At 39.4% G+C, this 26,024-nt stretch overlaps 1 protein-coding gene across 4 annotated transcripts; it reads right to left on the reverse strand.

The window, feature by feature from the left end:
- Positions 1 to 259: 259 nt before the first annotated feature.
- MTX3 (metaxin 3) lies at positions 260 to 14,355 on the reverse strand. Of its 4 annotated transcripts, XR_005080395.2 has the most exons (10): positions 14,252 to 14,355; positions 13,677 to 13,746; positions 13,251 to 13,327; positions 12,643 to 12,735; positions 11,960 to 12,142; positions 11,739 to 11,815; positions 10,857 to 11,014; positions 9,487 to 9,575; positions 6,932 to 7,134; positions 260 to 588 (listed from the first exon to the last, which is right to left on the reverse strand). XR_005080395.2 is itself a non-coding variant. In XM_037130781.2 (9 exons), exons 1-9 carry the CDS (start codon positions 14,330 to 14,332, stop codon positions 7,024 to 7,026), a joined length of 939 nt encoding a protein of 312 aa, XP_036986676.2. In that variant the 5' UTR covers positions 14,333 to 14,355; the 3' UTR covers positions 3,508 to 7,023. The 4 variants fall into 4 exon arrangements, 2 of the variants coding, with proteins under 2 accessions (XP_036986676.2, XP_036986677.2); XM_037130781.2 differs by lacking the exon at positions 260 to 588 and having other exon boundaries at positions 3,508 to 7,134; XR_005080396.2 differs by lacking the exons at positions 260 to 588; positions 6,932 to 7,134 and adding an exon at positions 10,370 to 10,466 and having other exon boundaries at positions 9,492 to 9,575.
- Between the last annotated feature and the right edge of the window lie 11,669 nt (positions 14,356 to 26,024).

Genomic DNA, 26,024 nt, shown 5'->3' on the forward strand with positions numbered 1-26,024 from the left:
GTCTGAGTCACACACTTCCCAGAGGCCCAGGGAGCAGGCCGCTGCCCGCCCTTAGCAAGGGCTAGAAAGGGCCCAAGTGACCTCGATACATCACAGGATGAACACTTTAAGAACAATCCCTGATCTAGCTCAGTCCCAACACTGAATAACTGTTTGTGACCATCCAAAAATTCACCTCAAGGAATAAATAACATCAAATCAGTATTTAATAAACATCCAGTGAATCTGAGATTTTATTGTGAAAACAGCTTTTCTGACATTATATCCAGTTTTTCATTTGACAGAATAAATTATTTATAATACTAATCATCACCACCACTTCTGGGTTTTCATACACAATCTCTCAGTAACATACAGTCATACTAGACTTGCTAGAATGTTGAAATTATGACCAAAAATGCTTATTTTAAGATTGTTTGTAACAAATGTATAGTATTTGTACACTAGAACAGATGTTTAAAATGTTTACCATTCAAGGCTTGGTGGAACAAAGCCACCATATATATAAACATACATTTTTTTATTTACCTTCTTTGCTGTCCATCTTCCAGAAAGCTGAAGTTACATTCCAAATACCTCAAGTTTCCACTTCAAGATAAATAGAAAAATAGAGAGACAGTATTTTCTATTTTACAAAATAAGACGTAAAGTAAATAAAAGCTCATCTTTATGCAATTAACATAAAAGCTTCAGTGCACCCTTCCTTTGCCAAGAAACACAGATGCCAGCCTGCAGGAGAAGGAGCCAGCAGGCCGCGGAAGGCGCGGCCAGCACAGCCTTCGCTATAGTACACGGCTCGCAGGGGACTGATGCAAACCCTGGCAGCTCGTTCTTCCCGACTTCCAAGGATCTGGGATATATAAACCCAATGATTAAAAGGCATTTCTCTGAATCTGCACGAGGAGGAATCAGAACAAAGGTCCAACTGCTTTCCACGTGACTAGATGTTCACCATTACACAACTCAAACCCAAGGGCAAGTTTTCTTTCAAATGCACATCCAAAGCATAGTGTTCCAAATCTGCAACTGTCTACATGGCAGAAAGCAAACCGAAGTGCCCTAGTGCCTGATTGGTAATCTGATTTCATGGAAATGAAATCCAACATACTTAGTTCTCTGAAATTTGGAGGTCAGTGGAGTTTAAAATTTGGGGGATATAGAAACTGCTGGGAATTTAATGAAACCTATAAACCCATTTGCTACAAAATGCACACAAAAACCACACAGCCCTTGTGTAGACCATGCCTTTAGGCATAGAAAACATTAACCTTCCTTTGCTTTGTTCCTGAGACACCTATAAACTTTCCAGGACACAATGCATGCTTGTGTGTGCATGCACGTGCAAAAATAGCCAGCTTATAGTTGACTTTGGTGCTATAAACGTTGCATTTTTGACAGCCAAAAACAGTTTAGAAGATGGTTCTGGAATTCCAAGCCGGTTCTCTCCGTCTCCTAGATGCCTATGCACCAGTTAGGGCACTTCTCCAAAACCACCCGTTCACAAGCTGCCCAGGGGCCTCACGTATACCTGCCTCACCAACCTCAAAGGCCAAAGCTGCCCTTCTTCAACCCCATGGTCCCAGGGAGTCCTGACCTGTTTCTTCTTGTTTCTGGCCACTCGTTGAGGCACCCAACCAGGAGCCTTTGCAATAAGCGCAAACAAGCAAAAACACTCTGGGGTAGCATTTCCCTAAGTGTATTTCACAGAACACTAATCTCATTAAGACACCTACTTTTAAAAAATCCACATAAGTGGAGACAACTGTACTTGAACAACAATAAAAAAATGTGAAGAACAAATCCACGTAAAAATAAATTAGGGAAATGACGTCTGAAACACAGGTCCTGCTTGGAGACCGAAACCACACAATGGCGCATCCAAGCTCTGAACAGCCTGCAGTAACTTCCATCTAAACCAACTCTTCCCCAATCTATTTGACTCTCTATCCATACAACAATATATTCTGCCAAAACACACCTTTAGGAACCACTTCTCCAATGAACTAAAAGAATTTTTTAATCTTACAGTAGAATTTCAAATTAACAATGAGTATATAAAAGGACATATTTTCCTATATTTTTATAAAGAAACGGCTTTGTTTTACTCTGAATATTCTTCTACCATTAAAAAAATCCCCATACTTCTCTCTATTTAAAAATGTCCAAGTCAAGGTTACTTTTTCTCACAGTCACTGTTCAAGAGTGTTAACTCCCGTCATTGGCCTCTTCACCGGCACAAATAATCGCCGTTGTTTTTGATTCTGAGCCTGCCTCTCCGCCTCCATCACAACAGTTCTGAATCTAGGGCAGGTAACCTGGGCTCCTAGAAAACACTCCTCCCAACAGAGTTTTGGGCTGAATTATCTTTCACACCCTTGAAAAAAACAAACTCCATCTTAACAACTCCGTGAAAATCAGCTTTTCGAAGATCTAATGAAACTTCAATTAAACCTGTGAGGATGCTAGAATTATTGACCTTTGATTCAGGTAACAACAAATTTCTTAACGATCTGTTTAGGAAGTATGAAAACACTGAGAATAAATGTAAATTCCACAGAGCCGAACAAGAAAAAAGGCAAAAGACGAAATTCTTAACACCAACAACATATACAAAAGACCATCATCACAACCCATCTGTAATCTGAGGCTCTGCTCAGGAGTTCAATGATATAAATAGCCAAACCAAGACAAAGTCAACTATGAAATCGCTGTGAGCTTAGAACCAAAAGCTCACAGACATGCAGCACCTCCACTAAAGCCCGGCCCCTGTGTTTTCCCCGCCACACTGTGCAGTTAGACAGGTGACACCTGCAAAGCCAAGGGCTACCACCTGGATACACGGGAAGTTTTTCAAACTATTTTATCCTCAAGGCAAAATAGTTTCCTTGAGGTAACTATTTAACTACCAAGGTAAACCCCAGGTACCCTAGGAAGAAAAAGATATCATGATCAACATAAAATTGTAGAATTTTTTTATATCCTAGGGAATAGGAGTTCTTGGTTTAGGATGTTTGGGGGGGGGTGTCGTTGTTTTTCCTGGTAAAGCAAAAGAGGTCTGATAAGCACTTGTCACAAACTGGAGTTGCTTGTTTCTTTAAACTCAAAATGAAATAAATTATATTTAACTTATAGTATGTATTTATTCATCTGGAATTGGATACTGGATACTATCTTTGGAGCATTAAATTTTAAATCATAGTTTATGTAGATAATGATAAATTTATTCTATTAAATTTACTTTTTAAAACCCTTTTATTTTAAAGTAGTTACAGACTCACAAATTGCAAAAAATATAGTGAAATCCTGTGCATCCATCACTCAGCTTTTTGTCTTTGTATTTAAGCATTTATATTTTGGTTTTAAAGGATTAACATTTTTGACAGTTTATCAATAGATCTAGGAAATGTATATTCTTGGAAGAGGCTCTAAGAAAATATACTACTGACTTCAAACTTTTATCACATGAGGCTATCTTTTAAAAAATTAGTTTTCTGAAATACTCTCACCCTTAACAATTTTTGACTCTTTTGACGTTTTTTTTTTTCATTTTTGCAGACTTCTGAAAATTATAACTTAGCTATGACTGAAATAAGCTTCTCCATTCCTTCATGTTTATCTACAAGGGGTGACCCAAAAAAGCATCCAGAATTATTTTTTGGAGGGTGGGCCCCTTGTAATACAGGCCTCCCCCATTAGGTGTTCTAGGAACCCATTTGTATCAGTGTGCCAGCTGGCATTGTTGTGAGAGGCTGTGTCAGCTTCAGTAAATTTTTTTCAAAGATTCTTTTAGCATGTTTGCCCATTTCATGGTGGGTGATTTAGGAGCACACAGTAAGGTGTTCAGCAGTTTTGACCAAAAGTGGCAATAATGGCCCCAACCCTCCCTCAGCCAATCTCACCCCCAGAGACCTTATTTTTGTTTGCCCAGATGAAGAAGTTCTAAAAGGGAAACAGTTTGCCAATGTGGAAGAGGTGAAACAAAAAATAGCAGAAGCACTAAGAGGCATCAAAATTGATGAGTTCAAAACTGTTTCAAGCAGTGGAAAAAACTTCTCAATAGGTATATTGCATCAAATGGAGACTACTTTGAAGGGGACTAAAGTTTAAACACGTAAGAATATTTATTATTCTGATCAACAGTTTTACTATTCTTACCACAGTTTTTATCAATAAATTCCAGGGAGGTTTTCTTTTTGGTCCCCCTCATATCTAGCAATATTGAGTGAGTAGAAATTACAAATGGCAATTAAAATGCTTTGGGTTTAATGTAAAATCTCTAATCCTCTAGTACCCCCCAAAATAATACAAACATACCTAAATTGACATCTGTTTTACTTGTCAGTGCCTACCTTTGTAGGGGGGGTAAAAAGCACTGGAAGGAATGAACATCCTCATGGTTCTTTAGTTTCTTTAGTGCTGTGAGAATTGTCAGTCTTACGGCTAACTGATGATGGTGGATGTAGGATCTTATTCACACGGGCATTATCTGACCAGTTTTCTAATCCTATGCCACAAAGATAAACATGTAGTCCCTTTTATATTATCTTCCACCATCACTCCAAAAGAAAGTAGGTCATAGCATTCTGTTTAAGACTATAGACCATTTATCTCAACAAACTCAAACTTTATACACAGCACATCCTGACAGGCTGATCACAAGCTCTGTCCAGTCTGGAATGTTGTTCCTTTCCAAGAGCACATCTCTGCAGTGGTCTGTGCTCAGTTAGAACTTATGCAAAAAAAAAGCTCAGCCAGGTGCACCAACATACACGTTTCCACCTGTCTAAACCACATTTTGCCTCTTAGGAAAAGTACTGTGGAAGCATCACGGCCTATGTGGTACAAGTCTAAAGGCAGTTCAAGGCAGGAATGATCAAAAGGAAATAAGTCATGTTTACAGTCATCTTCTCTACTAGAAAAGACAAATACTTGTTGTTTTAAAACGGCGCCATTGATTAGACTTGCAACACATGGAACAGGATACTTCTCGGCTCAAGTCTGTGTGTTGTAACAGCACGAACTCCCACATTCTTACAAAAACTAAAACACACTTTTCTTATTCATGGGCATTACTACTTTATTGACAGAAAAATTTACATAATCCAGCATTATCTTTTGACTTTGCTTTCGGAGAGACTTGGAATTAAATTTACCATTCTATTTTATAATCTATAAAGGTTGGTATAGCTCTCTCTCCCACTCCAAAAGTAACTTTAATTGTCCTGTTTTACATGTGTTTGACAGTTTTAAGCCACTTCAAAAGCTTTTTGGAAGCTATAATAGAAATTGTAACTAGAAATGACTAACCCTGGCTGAAGCATAAACAAATGTCTGATTGATGTGCTAACCAACCACCTCCAATGTGTATCATCAATCGTGGAGGACAGTAAAATCCTCTGGTCATGATTTTCAATACACAACATTCATATGGATTTCAGATTGTTGGAAACTAACAGATGATTAACACGTTATACACACACACACACACACACACACACACACACACTCTTCCACCTGTTGCAGAAATTATAGTTACTCTCCCTAAATGCATCCAAACAGATAAACAAGATTTTGAAGACCACTTTGTTTCTCACTTTCAAAAAAGAATATTTACAAGGACTTAAAGACTCCTATATAAATAGCTACCTCAATACTGAACAAATTGAGAGGACGCAGGGCAAACACAGCGGAGCTACACTCATCTCAAACTGGATGAGTCTGGACCACAAAGCTGTTTTCTTAACATGTGGGTTTCTGAAGAATGTGATAAGATTTGCTGAGCACCATAGTATTCTTTTAAGACACTAATCAAAAATATGGTCCTATATTTTAAAAATCCCAGAAGTGGTTTTAGGTCAACAGAAGCACCTCAGCCACTAAAATAAGATTTTACTATAAGTAAAATTACTTGCACAGCAAATCCTTTAACAGTTCAGCAACCAATAAGTAGAAAATATCCTTAAAACATACTGCTATTCCCTATTATTCCACTGGATCCTTCAACTATAGTGAAACTACATAAAAATAGTTGTCATAAAACTTTTGAATACATGATAGGCTTCTTATGAAAGAACATTGGTATGAGCCAAGCATGATGAACTTGGACCAGCACATAGTAGGTACTTCTAGTACTCTGGTGAGAGTTCCTTCTGAGTAGTGTCTACAAATGGAGCAAGTTTCAATGAGACTTTATAGCTTGGCATAATAACGGTGCCAATACATTCAGTCCTCCTGAAATCAATCCAAGAAAGAGATGACCAGAGTTAAAGATACACTGCAAATACATAGGTCTAAAGCAGGCACATTCACCCAACAAACTAAAAGAGCCCTTACTGACCTAGATTGAACATATCAGCAAATGTTAATTGTAATATCGAAGTGCATATAGTCAGATAAATATTATATATAACCACCTTTAATATTTATATATGGTACTAAACCCCCAAAAGATTAGTCTTATGAGAGAATAATTTAAAAGCACATTCCTCAATGATTTTTACAATTAAATACAGGCTTTTCCAGGGAAGTAAATACAATATAAGGATAATATATTTTTCCTAATGTCTAAAGTAGGCATCAAATTTCTAAACAGAAGAAAAAGGCCTCAGCCCAAGAGCCACATATTAGACATTCAGACTGCCCTAAGAAAACTAAATTTATAAATTAGCTTAAATAAAGTGAGAGTGCACATTCAGAACAGAATTGTAGCTTTTGGTCAGCAACATGTGAACCAAAGGCAAAAATCTGCCACGATTAAGGCAGGTTTTTCTTTTAATATATACAGTACAATGCGTTTTCTTCCCCCCTCCCCAAGTTCGCTTAGTATTTATTTTGATGGTATTTAAAGTGCATTGCCAAGCTAAAATACAAGCTTCCTAATTTAAAAAAATAGATATCATACAAAGTTTGTCTTGCTCGAGTCTTCCAGTACCTATTAATGGCATTTTCTCTCTGTCTTCGCACACTCGGTGTAAGAGAGCACTGCCACAGTCCTGGGACTCTGGACACAAAGTGCGGTGTCTGTCAGGGTGACAGCCGCTGTAAGGAGTCGCTTTCTTCTTCTGCTGGAGTCAGTTTAAGTGTTGGCAGTTTCCGAGGAGGAAGCTGAGGGCTTTGGCGAAGATTGTCATCCATCTGTGGGAAGTACAAAAGGTACATCTGACTAACGGCTGCGGCTCCACTTGCGTGGACTGTGGCCTCCCCACCCAAACCAGAGCCTAGAGCAGCACAGGACCATATGTGTCTGGGATGCCAGAGAAACCTTTTTCGTACAGATCATCTCTCGAGAATTCTAAATGTCATACTTCAAATACCAGCTGACTCAGTATATGTACAAAAGCAATATGGCTCATCTTGATGCTTTCACAAAATTATAGTTATTCCACAAAATGGATACTCTGCTGAAATCAACTACGGCACGACTTGGTTTAAGAGGTCTTCTACTTCTTTAATACTAAGCTCCATAGTTTACAAAGTTTGTTCACACAACATTTCATTTGATCTTCCCAACACCATTGTGAAGAAAGAAAAGAAAGCAGTTACAATCATCCCCTATTTTACGGACTAACAAAATGAAGCTCAGAATGGTTAATGAATTTGCATTCAGTTGCAAAGTTAGTATCACAGCTAAAATTTGAACTCGGGTCTTATTCCAGCACTATTATTGTTTGGACTCACTGTCTGAATGAAAGTTACCTATACTCCACTCAAGACCAGCTCTTTCAGATTAAGAGTATTTAGACCAAGGGAAACTAGGAAAAGAGACTGAAACAAGGATAAGCTCTTTAGCCCTAACTCAGAGGCATTCCAAATGCTGGATCAGTTCTAAGTCTGCTCTACAAAAACAAATTCATATGGAGCAGAGTGAGAAAATGCCCCAGAGTTTCGGACTTACCCTAAGGCAGACATTAGCATTCCTGGGAGCACTAGCAGAGCGAGTATTTAGAACTGAGTCAGATTTCAGAAAACTACCTTTAACCAGAGCACCCTGCAAACAGAGCAAAATACTCAGGTCCTGGTGCAGAGTTCACTATCAGCTCAACTTAGTAAAAGACTTGAAAGCAGCTGCCATCAAAGACACAAAACCAACAGAATAGAACATCTTTTTACCCAGTTGATGTGCATGTTTTTTAGAGTTTGGATTATCTTCTCAAAATGCTCTCTCATAAAGCAGAGTGGGAGTGTTTCAGCAGAGGTGCGCCGGGTGTGGAGGAAAGGAGAGGATGGAAACTATACCAGCTAGCCTTCATCTAGCAGATAAGTGTTTAAAATAGTCTGTGCCCTAAAATAGTCTGAGGAACCTTTCCATTATCCACACTTAACACTCAATGTATTTCCTCTCATGAGATTTACTGGGGTGGACAAAGAATTAAAACAAACTAGGTTTTTATTCAGTTTACCCAAACCTTAATAATGGGCTCTTACAATTCTACTGCTCAGTTTTACTTACTTCTCAAGTTCTAACAACAAATGAAATACAATAAAAAAACAGAACAGTCATTCCAGAGGGTGGCAGCTATAAGCCCGGCTACTATGCTACTACTATCAATACACACACAATCTCATTCACGAGTTAGTTGGCTGATTAACTGCAAGGCCCATACTGGTGTCCAGTTGCTAGGATTCAAATAACGCCTCAAACTCGTCACTCGAATGACCTTGCGTAGGTGACACTAGCTACTCCTGAAGCCTCAGCATCCTCCTCTGTAAAACAGGGAGGATAGAGGACATGGACTCAGAGCTGCGGTGAGGATTCGATGAGGTAACTCATATAAAGGGCACATAATACAGTGCCTGTCACTGCTGGCCGGTGTTACTAGGCTGCATGGCCCCACTGGTTTGTGAAAGAATGAAGTATTAAAAGCAAGTTTACCAGACACTTGGGGGGAAATGCATAATTCTCTTGTATTTTTTCAGTAAGAATCACCCTTAAAATTTCCATCGCTGGCTCTCCTCTACCCAGTTATTCAATCACTCTCACCAAATGAACGACCCCAAAATGACAAAATACCCACACTGATAAAGAAAAACTGTGGACGACATTTAGAAAAGAAAAAGATAAGAAGGGGAAAATATGACACAGTTCATGTGGAAGAACAAGATGTCGTAAGACAATTAACAAGAAAGGATAAGCTCGGATGCTTCCGATCTCAAGAAGTATTAACCTTCAGAGACAAAAGCAGACAAGCGAGAACTGTTTTGTCCTTTCTTTTTTTAAGCCAGGCTTCTGGGTCTCCTAACCTGAAAAATACTAATTGTGTGGCAAAAGGAAACCCAATCGTGTTATCAGATCTTCCCCCCAAAGCAATCAGGCCACTTCTGGCTTCAAAATACTGTATTACACTACACAACTTCAGTAAATGTATATTTTTAAAGTTTTCTGAAAATATTAAGAGGGTAAAGTTAATTCATAACCCAAATTACAATATTAATCGCAGAACGGAAAAATACTAAATTACTATTACAAATGATTGAAGTAAACTTGACCTTTTCAATCAAGTTGGATTCCTTATTTACAAGCTGTGTGAGTTTCTGCAGATTTGCATCTACCGTTTCTTGTCCAGCAGGAGAGATGCCTAGGAAGCCAGGGACAGAAGTCAGAAAGACAGGAAAATCTGAAAGCCTTTAAAGCTGTTTAGATTAAAAGACTTTTGAGTCTATCCACCCTCCCACGTGGACCACCCTCCAAAAAAAAGGCAAAGAAAAAAAACTATTCTGGGTTCAAAGATAAACTCAGGTGGCAAAGTAATGCTCCAAAACCAAAGCATAAACAAAAGGACCAAGTTTGTCCACAAAGTAGACCCTGTTGGCCGAGTGTGATGCAACCGGCCAAGTACTTGGTGAGCGAGCACAGCAGTCCTCGCTTCCTCCTCGGGTCCAAGTCGTACCTTCCCCCACCCATTCCAATAGGTCAAATAGTCACAACTGTTTGGATAGCTGTCTAAGGCAGTCACTCCCAAACAGGTATCCACAGGCATCTAAAGTATCTGAAGGGACTTTAAGAAATAGATTCCTGGGATCTATTCCTAAGAAACTCTAATTTAGTAAATCTGGTATAGGACCCAAGATTTTGTATTTGTCCTGTAGAAAGGTTTGCCAACCACTGCTTCAAAGTAACAAGGTTGAACATTACTTAATTTCATGACTCTCAAACTATTAATACTAACTCCTCCCTACATATGAAATGTATAACCACCCATAAAAAATAAACTGTTGCTCAGCCAGCTACCTTAATAACCCCCCATTTCTTAAAATGACAGTTTCTGCCAACTCTCCCAATATAAATTTAGTATCCCAATCACTTAAGCACAAGGTCTCACACTCCCAACGAATCATATCCTGAATGACAGGTGCCCTCTGTTTACTATACCTCCAATCTGATGCAATCAGTTTTCAAGTAGTGGAATCATGGGGGTGTACCTCACCAAAATCAATCTGCTACTGATTTCTGTTCACGCAGGAAAATGCTAGAAGCAACATTTAAAGTAATTGCCCATTTGTATTAGGAAAAGTGCTATCTTAATAAATACCTCAATAAACACCTGTGGTTTAATTTTTTCAAAGAAAATGACCCACTTCAAAGGGGCAATATTTAAAGAAGAACATGAAGCAAGAAGTGTATAAAACCCAAAAGAAGAGACCAAAAGCAAATATTCATGTCTCTATTTAAATAAGTACTAAAATATGAAAATAAAAATAAAGTTGGGAAAATGCAACTTCTTGAAGTGCTACAAATTAGCATTTAAAGACAATATGCAAACTTCTTTAATAAGTAATAAATCTCGCTATACAGCATTAGGAAATAGACAAACACTACTCTATACGAACAGAGACCAGCTGAAGAGGAGCCCACTTACCTCCAAGACTGAGCCTAAAATAACTGCTGAGGATGTCATCACAAAAGCGACACAGGTTGGAGAGCTGCTTCAAATGTTCCTGTAACTGAACTTTAGGGAAGCGGACTTTATACAGCGGTGCGAGAAAACCAAACACATAGGCATCCAAGGTAGAAGGCCTAAAAACAAAGTAAGCATTTTTTAAAAAGCACATTAGAAAATATTTGGCATTATTAAAAAAAAATCTCAAGTACATTATTAGTCAGTTCTGAAGTATACAATATAGTCTTTTTCAAAGTTTACACCCACTTTAGCTTATAATATGATGCAACTAGGATTTTACTTGTTTTTTTATTAATACTCTAACCATTTATTTTATTTCCAAGAAAATTCAGTTGTAAATTAAAGATTCATTTTCACTCACAAGTGTTATGGAGGGATTGGAGACGGGGTGGGAATAGTCTCGCTGTTCTCAATGTACCAGTGCAGTGCAGTAAGTCAATGTGAGATTACCGCCAATGGAAAGTTTCCCACGGTAAAAACCCATTACGTTTTTTTTTTTTTAAGATTTTATTTATTTATCTTTAGAGAAGAAGGGAAGGAGAGAGGGATAGAAATATCAATGTATGGTTGCTTCTGGTGCATCCCCTGCTGGGGAACTGGCCCCTGCTGGGAACTGGCCTGCAACCCAGGCATGTGCCCTGACTGGGAATCGAACCGCGATCGTGTGGTTCGCAGGCCTGCACTCAATCCACTGAGCTACACCAGCCAGGGCTCATTACATATTTTTTAAGTGAAAAACTCAATGGGGGAGGAAGAGGACAAGGGCACTTACTTTGAATAAGTGCTCACTGAAAATATGCACACAAAGCATCAAAATGATTTTTAAGGGCATGCACTCACGTATCTCCAAAGAAAAACTGAGATGTCCCCAATCTGTTTGACAGAAGATTCAGGCACTCCTTGGCATCTCTGTATATCTAATAAGGATGACATTACATCTCAGAGATAGGAAGGATGCTCTCGACTCCTTTTTTAGGCAGGTAACTACAGATAAACCCGTCTCCGCTATCTCTCATCCCTCCTCGGGAAGGCCCCGGCTCTGACAGCAATAGTGACCATACCTGTGCTTCCACTTCTCGGAGGTGGTAGAGGGGAGGCTGTCCTCTGGTCAGGAGAATCCTGGTCAGTGCTCCCTTAGACATTCTTCCAGGAAGGATCAAACTCAAGGGAAAGGGAATTCGTGAAGCAAACCATGGCTTTGTCACAGAAAAGTAATTTTCACTCTCAACCCAGAATGTATGAAGCTGCAAAAAAAGAGAACAAACACTACAAAGATGTTCTTTTATTAAAAGATCACTCAGTTGATGTGCAAGTTTTTCATAAATATCTTTGTATACAGTGAATTCATACAAATTTTCTAGTTAGAAAGACTCAAGGATTAAACAAGATTTTACATGTGAGGTTTTTAAATCACTATATCCCAGGCACCCAGAACAAGGCCTAGCATACAGTAGGTGCTCAATTAATCTTTGCTGAATGAATGGATTACAGTTTACCCAATTCTATACAAGGAGCAACAAACTCCATCTTCCACAAAGACTCATTTCCAAACGACATTATCTTTTACTTTATTGTTTCTCATACTAGTAGAATGCTAACAGAATCCAGTTTCACAGGGAAATGAAGGAATCAAGGTTAATGCATAAATGAAATTTCCTCTCTTAAGCCTTTTTTATCATTTTTCTTCTAAATAAATACATTTTCAGTAGATCATTAAAATACTGTAATATTCACCAATGCTCACCACTGCAGGAAGAAGCTTCTCTTCAAGGAGAGCAATGTAAGCCAGTGTATCTGCCCCTTGTTTTGCTGAGAGTTCATAATCAGCATTATATTTCTATTAAAAAATATAAAACAAAAACCCCTCAGAAGTCAAGAGCATCCCAAAACAGTGAAGCTAAATAAATTACAATTCCTATTTATTCTTCCTCAAAAATAGCAAACATGAAACTAAAAGGGAGAAAGAGAAATACAAAGTTAGTGGCAAATGCTGCTTAATGCAAATAAAGTTCTTAGCACAGCATCATGCACACAATAAAGTCTATAACTGTCACAATTTTTATTCACTGTTATATCAGTAATTGTTAATGATCAGTTCTGTACAAACTGAACAGAAGTTATTGTTATTGTTGATAATAAAAAAAAGTTCTAATTGGTAGCATTTTCCCCCATGAAAATAGAAAGAAAATCTTCCAATTGTCTAGTGACTTGACTTTTCTATTTTCCCCCATGAAAACAGAAAGAAAACCTTCCAAAAAAGAATTTCTGAAAAAAATCCACAAACCTTACAATGTATTTTTTAAAGCAATATGCAGGGATCAACAATCTACTTTTTCTAAAGGAACCACCCACCTGTTTTCTTAAAAAGTTTAGTATTTTTGCCGGTTGAGAAACAATGTTGTCTTCAGTTGTCAAAATTGGTACATCTCCTACAATCAAAAAACAGTTTACATACAAAGAAACATTTCTATTCCCTCTTAAAGATTCCAATACTCAACTCTACCAATCGCCATTGGAGGGGGAAAAAAAGTAAGTTGTTATCTTAGTTTTCTGCAATTTCACAAAGAGCAGTGCTAGAGAACATTTACATTTCTCATAATTTCCTCTGATTTGGCTTGCACTTTAAGTATTACACAGAATGATAAAACCATAAGCTACACCAGCCAAGGTCACAGTAAAAAGAAACGAAATCAAGGCCATATGACTCAGAACTTTAAAGGGGGTAAGGGCGAAGGCCCTTAAAGAGAGCCGAAGGGGTGTTTGAAGTTTACACTGTACCTCTTGAACCTTTCCAGGTGTTATCTATGACATTGACTTTCAAGGGTGCACCAGAAAACTTGGCGTAAGCCTGAAACAGAGTTTGCAATAAAATATTTTAGACTGAGTACGTAATGCAAATCTGCAGATCTGCTTTATTTCACGGCCTGGTTCCCCGAAGGCAAGGGGGTGCGTCCTTTCCCCGATCTCTAGCCAGGGGAGCACGCTGGCCACTACCCGGCTTTCAGAAACCTCTTTACGCGAAGGGGGGCGGGATAAAGATGCAGAGCAGGGCACGCTCTCTCGCGAGCTTCCCTGCTTCGAACTTTCACTCCACCGCCCAGATAGCTTTGCAAGACTGAGAATAACTCCAGCTCCAGTCCTAGCGGAGAAGCCACGGGTCTCCCCCTACGTCTCGGTAGGGTCACAGGCTGGATTGTAACTCTTCAACTACATAGAGCCCAAGGCAGTGCATGCAGCTAGCGAGCGCCACGGGTGGCCCCTGCGGGACAGGGAACCACTACCAGCCGCCTGTACCCAGCACAGCTAACGTCGCGCCTCTTGCCCCGCCCCCTCTTTCATGCCCCTGGCCTCACCATTACCACCAAGGATTCACTGTGTATTGATGGAAGCCCCCAGCCCCCTCCCCAGCAACTGAGCTCCAAGGGGGTCGCCATCTTGCCAGGGCCAACATTTGCTATCCCGGAAGTACTTTTGCCACCTAGTTTCCGGCAGGTGGAAATCAGAGGAGGGGCGAGGGAAGGGAAGGGCGGGGCGAGGGAAGGGAAGGGCGGGGCGAGGGAAGGGAAGGGCGGGGCGAGGGAAGGGAAGGGCGGGGCGAGGGAAGGGAAGGGCGGGGCGAGGGAAGGGCAGGGTGGGTACTTTTGGACTCTGCAGAGAAGCAGAAAAGACCTGTGATGAATAAAAAGCAGGTTTAGGAGAAGCTTGGCCTAGGGGTTAGGAGTCCTGGAACTTAAGTCACACCCACCAGTAATTCCTTAAATATTTGTTGGATGCCTAATGTATTCCAGACCCTTTGAACCTTTCCTTCCTGTGCCTAAACTAACCTCTTTGTACAATAGGTAAGATAGTTCGTTTACAAGATTGTTGTGTTTAAAATTATGACATGGGGGAAACAAATTTGGCATTCATTAGGCATTTAATAACTGTTCAACCTCTTCCCCCATATATTGAATTGGCCAAAAAAATTCACCTACTTTTTTCCACACGATGGCTCTAGTCGTGCTTAGTTCTCTTTAATTTCATTCAAAACAATTTTATTATACTGTATTGTGACAGCTGTCATATCAGCATGCATTTAAAAATATCAAAATTGGTGATTTTTGTTCAGCCCTTTTAATATTGAAGATGGAAGAAGATATACAACATTTCAGCATATTATGATTTACTATTTCAAAAAGGTAAAAACACAAGTGAAACATAAGAAAAGATTTGTTCAGTGTATGAAGAAGGTGCTGTGACTGATTGTACATGTCAAAAGTGATTTGCAGAGTTTCTTGACATTTTGGACAAATAATTCTTTGCTGTGGGGCTGTCTTATGAATTGGAAGATGTTTAGCAGCACCCCTGGCCTCTACCCACTAGAAGCCAATAACAGGAGATAGCTGACACACTCAAACTATCCAAATTAATGAAGTTATTGGTGAAAATGAAAAATGTGTCTTTATTTTACAGGAAGAACTAAATGGACTTTTTGGCCAACCCAATACTTGGCCTCTGCCTCTTTGCACTCTCAATATCAATTATGTCATCCTCATGTCAACCACCCCACCCTCCTTGAAAGTAACCCTATTCCTGAAATTTAACAGGTGAATACTGCCTTCCTTTGGTATGAAATATGTTTCTTCCCTACCCCTTCAAAAGTGAACTTAACTGTCACCTTCCCTGGGATGAATCTACAAAGTTAGGAACTTCTAGGTTCCTGTGGCCCCTCGTACATCCTTGAATTGTAGCTTCTATCTCTAGATACAGACCTTTTGCCCTTCACTACAGGAAGCTCTCTGAAGACAGGAAAAGGTTAACTTTATAGAAGTGAGACCTCTGCAGTCACATAGGTCCCTGTGCTTAAAAGGGCCCACGCCTGCTGTTATCATCTTAAAATTCTTAATAATTTTTGGAAAAGGGGCTCTGCATTTTTATTGTCAAACGGGCCCTGAAAATCACACAGCCAGTTGTGTCTGTGTGTCCAATAGGCGTGCACTAAATGTTTCTTGAACATCAAACTGACAGCTTTTCAGAAAAACAGTTAAAAGGTAGGCCTTGGAAATGTCATGATCCTAACATGCTTAGTGGGTCCTGGAGTAAAGAGTTGCTGTGTCTTTTTTCTAGAAGTCACAGTAGTCTTTCTTAAATACTCTCTCAGTCATTCCTCTGAGTTTTCTCCTTTCCTTTGCCCAACTAAGATAGATGGGTTCCCTTAAACAACTGAGAGCTCAAAGGAAACCTCTGCAAATGTTCATAAAGTTACAATTCAACCAAAAAAATTGTTAGGCACTCCCTTACCATTTACATACCCATCTAAATTACTTTGTCAATCTGCTGAAATCTTTTGTCATGTTTCAAAGGCAAGAGTTCTCAGAGATAGAGAGGAAAAAGTATGTCAAAGGTGGAATCCATTAATAATACTGTGTAACTGGAAAATGCTTAATATATGTATTACTAAAAGTAAATATAAAAATATTTATTGATTACTGTATTCAAGGCACTGAAAGGGTCTGGGAGAATACAGAGATAAATAAAACATAAATTCTATCCTCAGGAGTTTATCCTCTACAAAGGAGACTTACAATCAGGTGTAACAATTCCGATTATCTTAAGTAAAATTAGAGATATAAATAAAATTCTATGGAAGCACAGAGCAGGAATGATGCCTCCTCTGTGGGATTTAGTGGAGGTTATCTGTTCAGTTTTCAGTAAACAGAATGTAATTTAACTTTCAGATTCAAATAATGGGACCTCCCTGTTTTGAGGGTTCACATTTCAAGCCATAAAATTCCAAGTCCATATACTACAATCAGGCAATTTAAATACCCTGCACAGAGAATGTGGATTCCCCTGAGTCTTGTTTGTACGGTGGAGGGGGTTGAGAGAGGTACACTTTCCTTGTGGACGCATAATTCTTTGGTTCAGCCTTCTTCCTTATTGGTGCTGTTACATATAGCAACTTCATTTGCTTTAAAGGGAAATTAAATCTCTTCTCTTAGCATTGAATTAAGACAGAGAATAGCATGCTATTGCATCTGATGAGAGAACCCTCACAGGTTTATTTGTGCCTATTTAATTGCGATCTTTTATTGCTGCATCCCCTCTTGAGAATCTGTATTTGCTAGATTGAATTTTAAAGCCCTAGTGGGGTTGATTTCACAACCAGGCTGAATATTGTTCCAGAGAACCGTACAGAAAGCTGAAACCTTCAGGAATTATGCCTGGTATGGGTATTTGGCTCCAGTGTCTTTTCCTGGCTGCTAAAGTATATTGTTCAGAGTTCATCAAAATCATTTCATATTTCTACCAGGAAGCATACTATCTGCAAAACATTCACGTATGTGTGGGATGACCTGAATCACAGCTTTTTAATGAATATTCCAGACAATATTTTCCCTGAAAAAGAAATATTTTTCAAAAGATGGGTAAAATGACTTCATGTAGTGATAGTCATCTAAACTCAGGGGACCTGACCTTGGCATCTATTCCTATCCCTCATGTTTTTCTTAACTTGGGAGCCACGGTGCAGGTTCTGTTAGGATCTTTATAACTGGATGAGTAAGCATCTGTGAAATGGTGCTGTGAGCAAAGATGAAAGGCTTGTGACAAGTAATCATGTAGTGTGATCCCTTAGGGAAAGTTGAACTAGAGAGCCCTGAATGTCCCTTTCAACTTTTAACTTCCATAATTCAATTCCATGTTCAGATGTAGAATCCTTGGAGAGGAAGACTTCAAACACTGAATGGAAGTCCGGACAGCTGGTTTCCTGACTGAGCCTCCAATTAGCTATATAACCTTTTTGTGCCAATCACTTTACCTTACTTCCTCAACTCATTCGCTTATAAAGCAAATGTTCTTTTAGCTCTGAGATGCTATCACTCTATATGCCATAAACATGTGAGCATATAATAACATTTGACATTAATGAATGAAATTGTCATTCATGAATGACATTAATGCCAGAAATTGAAGTATTTAACATACCTAACATAACTCATTATACCTTTACAATGATTGCACGTGGTAGGTACTCTTTCCTTTCAGGAACAGAAATGAAGGCACAAGGACATTAATTAATCTTCCCAAGCTTACTTAGCCAATAGGTGACAGAGCCAGGATTTGAACTTAGCCAATCTGGGCTTATTCTCTTAACCACTATGTCATAATGCCTATGGCCTTCTAAGTAATCCATTAAAGATACTGGTTTCACTTAAAGTGGAGTTATCAATGCAATGATATTGCAATCATTACTTGTTTCAATAGTACTTGTTTAGTATTAAGCCATTAAACAAGTTCATTAAGCAACTTCTGTATGTCCAGCACACAGCTAGGCTGTTGGAATAAAATCTTTTTCAGGCTTTTTTCAGAGGGATAGTTGGTAAAACAAAGTCTACATATTTCAGGTAACTGCAGATGATTAGGAGGTACCATGTTGTCACAAAGATTGCAAGTCTAGTGTGATTTTAGACAAAGGCTTTACTGTACTGCAATGCTTGGCAAAGGCCTAAGGGAAGAATCAGGACTTTAGCCAACTTTGAAGGATGGGTACATTGGATTGAGATTGGAGCAGGGGAAGGCATTCCACATGGACTGTGCTACATGAGTCAAGGCACAGAGATGGAGTGACTATGGCAAAGAATCTAAAGACAAGTAAATGGATGGTGGATTCAATAAAAAGATGGAGATTGATCAGAAAGACTGTTGGTTGACTAACTTGAGAAAGAGTTGGTGATATTGGATATCCAATTGGTGATTTTGGAAGCCTGAGCATATGGATTTTTGAGGAGGTGAAAAAGAGTAAAAGTCTAAATATAATATTGATGGATTCACATTGCCATGGATGGAAGGTGGAATGCCATTGTTGCATAGACACTGTAAGAGGAAGGGTTTTATGAATCCATAAATTGTATTAAATTAAGCAAAAATGTCATGGAAAATGAAATGAGGAAATGCTGCTGAATAGTATTAGAAGAAAGTCACTTGGCACCCTTGCTCTGAGCATTTCTCATTGACTACATTGCTGGAAATCAAACTGCAAGGGATCCCACAGCTGCTCTCTCCTCCAGGAGAGGAAAAAAAAACTGCAGGGGATTACTGAAGAGAAATTAGTGTTAGGAACAGGTACAAGATTATTGGAAATATGACACAGATCTCATATGGGAAGGAAAGAAATAAGATAGGAGCAGAAGACCCAAGATAAAGCTTTTGAAGGAGATGACAGGATAGATCCACATATATATGAAGACAAAATTGGCTGCTAGTGAGCAAAAGGCTTAAGATTCCAGAAAGAAGAGGGGTGGGGTTCTAGGAATTACCTAGGAATTAAAAGGCTGAGATGAGTAGCTTGAGCAATGGAGCTGACATAGACAATGAGAGACATGCTTTTTTATTTTTTAATAATATTCCAATTTTAATTAATTCAACAGTTACTAGCCAAGCCATCTTCTAGGAACAACAACACCTGGGCCATGTATTATGAAGACAAGAGAAGTGAAATTCAGTGTCAATAATATAAAACAGAAGTCCAAGTCAAGTGAGAGACATGCATACTTTCTGACATTGGAGGAAGTTTCAAGGAGAACACGGAGTGCTGAGTTAGCTCAAATCAGTTACTATCAAATTTCCCTCAATTTTTGGTTTATGCTTCACAACTTCCTAAATCCTATCAAACAAACAACAGCTGGCTTCACTGAGTCCCCAGCCCCCATAGCACTTGCTAAGTGGCCCCAGGCAGGGCACTATCAGCTGCCAACCTAGATTCATAGCTTGGTTTTGCCTGGGAACCGAGCTCAGCACAAGTAGCAGCCACCTCAGACTGCTCTATAGCTCATGCAGGGGAGCCCCAGGTAGAACACAGGTGGGAGCTGACCTTGGTCTGCACTGACTGGGAAACCCCAGAGCCTGTGCACCAAGTGGACAGCTACAGACCATGTCGGAGCACCACTACCCTGCCTCTGCACAGCTGACCCTTCATGGGCATGGGAGGGGGTAAGGAGCTTGGTGAACAGTGGTCACGGGCAGCCCTTATAGCTGACTAGCTTGGGTAAATTCATCCTGTTTACCTGCCAACAGCAATCAAGGCTCAATTACAAGAGAAGGGTGTACTCAGCCCACATGAAGGGCTCACCTCAAGTACACAGTTGGGTGATAGGGGAGGCTGTGCCACTGGACCCTACAGGACACCTACTACATTAAGCCATACTAACAAGACATGGAAGCAGAGCAGCTCTACATAATACAGACAAACAAACACAGAGAGGCTGCCAAAATGCGGAGACAAAGAAACATGGCCCAAATGAAAGAACAGATCAAAACTCCAGAAAAATAACAAAATAAAATAGAGAAAAGCAAGATCTCAGATGCAGAGTTCAAAACACTGATTATAAGGATGCTCAGGGAACTTAGTGAGGACCTCAACAGCATAAAAAACATCTAGTCAGAAACAAAGGATACACTAATTGAAATGAGGAACAATTTACAGGGACACAACAGTAGAGTGGATGAAGCTGAGAATCAAATCAATGAGTTGGAACATAAGAAAGCAAAAAACAATCATGCAGAACAACAAGAATAGCTCTCAGCAATTGATAGAACTAATATAGAAAATAAGCAAAGCTCTAGGAAAATTAAACAACAGGATTTAATTGACATTTATAGAATGTTATATCCAACAACAACAGGACATACATTGTAAGACTCATGAAACATTCACCAAGGTAGACCAACCATACACTGAGTCATAAAGCAAACCTCAACAAATAATTTTAATAAAATCATACAAAATATATTCTTTTACCACACTAGAATCAAGCTAGAAATCAATAACATAAAGACAACAGTAAATTCTACAAACACTTGGAAATGAAACCTATACTCCTAAATAATCATGGGTCAAAAAAAAAGTCTGAAAGGGAAAAATATTAAATAATGAAAATATAACAAATTCTATTAAGAGAATGAAAAGATTAAAAAAGATAAGTCACAGACTGGAAAAAGTATTTGCAGAACACATGTGTTTAAGGACTTGTATCTAAAAATATACAAAGAACTCTGAAGACTCAACAAGAAAGCAAACAATCCAATTTAAAACTGGAAAAAAGGATGTGAGCAGACACACCATCATCAAAGAGGATCTACAGATGGAAATAAGCATATGAATAGATGCTCAGCATCATTTGTCATTAGAGAGTGGCAGAGGACTTGGGGATGAAGCAGCATCAGGTAAGCACTCTGCAAGCAGATGTCTAGGGAAGGCATTCTCAGCAGACGTAATAGCTTCAATAAAGACATGGAGTAGAGAAATAGTACGTTGTGCATTGAGAACTGTGTATAATTCAACACTTCAGGAGGGCAAAGTATGTAGTAGATAATGATGAGAAATAAGGCTACATAGATACCTGTGCAGCCCCACTAAGGAACTGGGACTTGGGGAAACCAAGGGTAAATAATTTATCCTGAAAAGTGATTACATGAGGATTTTTTACCCAATTCTGTTCATCTCCAAAGCCTGTATATTTTACACTAAATCATACTTCATAGACATTCCGGAAGTGAACTATTTACCAAAGATATAAATAAATCATATTGTAATAAGGAAAAAATACCAATTTGGAAACGATTTTAATAACATTATTTTGGAAAAGTTAGTGTTGTAATCTGACTTTCAACGCTGTTTAAACTCTGAGTCATTGATTAGACATCTTTTACTCTGAAATTTTGCTCTCAAAACCATGTAGTCTACTTTTTTAAAGCTTTTGTTTATTTACTTATTTTTAGAGAAAAGGGGAGAGAGAGAGAAAGAAAGGGAGAGAAACACTGATGTGTGACAGAAGCATTTGCCTCTCGTGCGGCCCCAACTGGAGACTTGGCCCATAACCCAGGCACGTGTCCTGACCAGGTCCAAACTGTGACCCTTTGGTCCACAGGCCAGCATTCAGTCCACTGAGCCACACCAGCCAGGGCATCTATTTGGTTTTGTTAACTGTAATTGATATTAAAATAGCAAACTGTCTAACATCTAATACTGGACTTACACTTGGAGGTACTGCACAATAGGCTCTCAGCTCTTTGGACATCCAGCCACTGCCTTTAGTAACTGCCTGACATAGACTTAAACCTGAGACCAGACCTTCACATCAAGGGCACCTCCATCAAAGAACATCTGCTGGGCCTGATGGGAGCAGAGGTCTCTCCCAGTCCTGGCATCAGGAATTGACATCTCAATGGATGTCAGGGGAGGCCCAGTTACTAAGGATGGCTCAGCTGCCCCTAAACCATTAGCATTTCCCAAAGAGGAACAGAGGCCCAAGGACCATGCCCTGTGCTGTGTTTACCAGTCACACTGCCTCAGAAGGGCAGGGAAGCACCCTGCTCCATGACCTCATGCTCCACCCTAATGTGAATGGTCTTCATCCTTTTTCACCAAACCATTTTAATAGAAAGGGTGCACGGAAAGTGAACTATAATCACTTGGTGTAGAGCAGAGAGAGAACATTTTATATTCCAGAATAAATTGTCCAAGTAGTAAATGTCATCAGGGTAAGTCTTGTAATGAGACAGGAGAGAAACATTGGGCAGTTGAGGCAAGTCCAGGAGAAAAAGAAATCCTGAGAACCAACCGCGAGAGCATTAAATGTGTACAGATTTGGAAAAAGACTTCTGAACACAGTTGTGCTGAGGTGGTGGGAAGCCCAGCTGGTACATGTCCCTGCCCAGGAGGTGGGTGGAGGATCCATTATTTCAGCGAAAGTTCATTGAGTAACTTTGTCTCCTGTTTCTCTTTAGACCTTTAATTAAAGGCCCTGATTTTGATAATAAAAACTGTGAATGCAATTTTTTTAGTTAGAACAAGATTGATATTTTTAACACTTTTATTGTGGTCTGTAACAGGTAAATGATTTGCAAGTTAAGTATTGTGGTTAATTCCTGGGAGGTGAATGAAGGGTAGAATTTTAAGGATGGGCTTCAATAATATGTCATAACAAACTTAGCTGAATAGTAGGAATAAATGTTAGTTGTGTTATTCTTATACCTTTACGCATGCCTGAAACATTTCATTAACTTTCAAAAAGTGAACTGGAGATGAAGGCAATATTTAGAGAAAGGAGAGAGAGAGTAAGACAAAGAAAGCTCAAAGGGGTCAGGGATGAGACCAATGGAAGAGAAATAAGTAGGCAGAGAGAGAGAGAGAGAGGAGGAATGATGTTGAACCCAGAGAGTTTTGTGAAGCCTTAGGTTACAGGTCACACCATGCTGTTTGCTAGGGATTTGCCCTTTCAACTATTGTCCTGACCGAATAAGCTCTCTAACCCTTGCTCACCAAATAGGAGCTCAAGCAGCTTCCCACAGCATTCTGATCTCTACAACTCAGACACAAGAGCAGTTCTTCCAAAAGAAAAAAGAAAAAAATGGACAGCAAATGCAATTCCTCCAAAAAGAAAAGAAACAACAATGAACATATATCTGTGAATGAACCTAAAGCAACCCTAAACTACTACCCTTTGGAGGCAGAAGCACATGCTTTTGCCAAGTTCAAAATGAAATCCCACATCCCTCAGGACCCCTTCCTTGCCATTACTATGTAATTTACATGCAGGTTGTCTGCATAGTTAATCTTCCTCTATAGCATCTGGTATTTATCATCAGAAACAGATTGGTGAGAGATTTTGGAGAAGTTCTTCATATATTGTGGATTTTAAACATTCCTCTTCAAGTCTGTTTCTTTAAAAGTGCAGCTGCTGAGCACAGGGAAACCCAAGATAGGCAGTAGGGGGCCGGGTCATTCAGACATGGAGCTCTCCTAATGTGGCATAAATGAATCACAGCCAGAGAAGCAAAAGTAAAGGAAAATCAAAGTTACAACTAAAAGGCTTTGAAAATCTTCCCGCTTAGCTTCCTCACTTTCTACCCGTTGGCAGGTAGCTTTCACAAGGAACCCTAACCACAATAGCAGAGCTGAAACTAGGGGCTGGGTTTCCTGAAGTGTCGTTCAGGGTTGCCTTAAGGTTTTATTTTTCTCCCCAAATGGGGAAAATGGAAAAGTTTTAGGAATCAGCACTGCATTTGACTGGCCTGGGGAAATCAGGACTCTGTACCTCGGGGATGCTTTCAACTGTTGGTGACACAACAACTCTTCATGTTCATTCCCAAGACACGGAGCCGGGGTCCTGGCAGACATACGGTGCAGGCCAGACCTTTTTCAGACACTGGGTGGGACCCTTCTTGCTTCTCTCCTGCTAGAGTCTGCCCTTCTCTGTGGCCTGTGGATTTGATTTAGCAATTCAGAAAAATCTAGAAATGAACAACTCAGTAAAAGGTTAGAGAAGTGTTTACCCATTGGGGCAAAGCTGCAACTTGGAGCATTTTACAACTGTGGCAAGTAAAAAATATCAATTAAAAATTAGAGTAACAGTGAGAACTCGGAAATGACAGTAATTAATGTTCACATGGAAGAGCTGTACTTGATATATTTTAGGACAGAGTGGGTTTCCTTATTTTTTTTCTTAGCCCTTTGTGTGAATATTTATTTTAGTGCTATGATACTACTAAACAGAAAACTACAGAATATTATAAACATCTTCATTTTTAATGTGATATTCTCAAGCTTTATTTTATATTGGCAGAAAGTAATAAATTTTGGATTTTTTAAAGTTTAGCAGCTTGTGGTTCCATGTGTAATAAATATAAGTATAGATAAGAGTTCATTTAATTAGTCAATTGGCAGTTATCCAAATTAACTATTCTTTAAAATTTAATTTGCCAAACATGACATTTTGTGATTGTCAATTCTAATACATTTTAATATCACTAAACCACAAAGCACGTTAAACTTTATGTGGAGAGAGCCTGGCTCAGAAGGATGGGCACGAAATGTGAATTCTAATGAGTTGGGGTTTGGGACAGATTCCGCCACGTGTTGGCCTGAGCTGTTCACTTCAGTTCCCTGAGCTTGAGGGTCCTGTTTTATGTAGAGAAAGGCACAGATCCCCCTTCTGCCTGGCTGGCAGGATGTTGTAAGGATCCAGAGAGATAATACATGGTAGAGATGTTTATAACCTGGAACACTGTGTACAAGTTTATATTTTGTTTGTGGTATTGTTTTTAAAGTGAAGGGTTTTATATGCATTTTAGTTTTCTTGAAAAACAATGGTCTCCAGAAAAGGAACTGGAGAACTCTTTTTTATTTTTCTTGTGGCTGTAAAATGTCAAGAGGTTTCATTTCCCTACCTTGGTCAACTTTGCTCTGCTTTGGTCCTTTTGGAAACTCAGCCACTGTCCTCAGATTCTCTTACCCCTCACAGTCAGATTGGAAACTGTTCTCACCCCCACTGCCCTGGAGCTCAACACCACCCTGCTGGCACGTCCCACAGTGAAAATATCTGAAGTGGGAATGGTTAAGGAAGGATTCTGACTACAATTGCAAAGCTGGCTTAGAATGAAGGAGGCATGCCAGTCATTCATTCAGAAAATGTTTACTGGGCACCAACTATATGCCAGGCACTTTTCTGGGGTGCACAGAAAAACAAAATGGGCAAAAATTCCTTCTTTTGTGGAGCTTATATTCCAGAATTTGAGGCCAAGGACATCAAATTCCCAGAGGGATGGGACAGAAGGGAGAATGGATGATGCCCTATGAACAACAGTATGAAACCCAGGAGGTGTTCATCCTCATCCATGGGTCCATAGCCCATAGACATGCACAGACCCAGACTAGACCATAATGGGCCTGGACGCTAACAGGGAGCAATTAAACGTATTTTTTCTTATGATTTTCATAGACATATACAATAACATGGTTTAAAAGGACTAAATTAATTTAGCAGTAGTAATTTTTTTAAATTTCGTGTCATTTTCTACTGGCATGTCAACAAAAATCGAGCTTAGTGCAGGGGCATCCCTGCATCTTCTGGAATTCATCTGCACCATGAAGCCAGGTAGCTAGTGCTTAAGGTTAGCTCCCCTCAGAAGCAGACATCCCTCCGCTGCCCACTATGCATGCCCAATCTGCAGGACTCAGCTGCTGCCCACATTCTGGTTCTCAGTCAAGTTCTGCCTCAATGCTAGAAAATCCCATCAACTGACATACTTCTTCAGGTATACCTGCTTCAAGGGCCCAACTTGTCTGTGAATGAAACTGAAGCTCAG

Source organism: Artibeus jamaicensis, unplaced genomic scaffold, assembly GCF_021234435.1.
Source record: "Artibeus jamaicensis isolate MK-2021 breed Jamaican fruit bat unplaced genomic scaffold, CSHL_Jam_final contig_373, whole genome shotgun sequence".
In the NCBI taxonomy this organism is placed as follows: domain Eukaryota; kingdom Metazoa; phylum Chordata; class Mammalia; order Chiroptera; family Phyllostomidae; genus Artibeus; species Artibeus jamaicensis.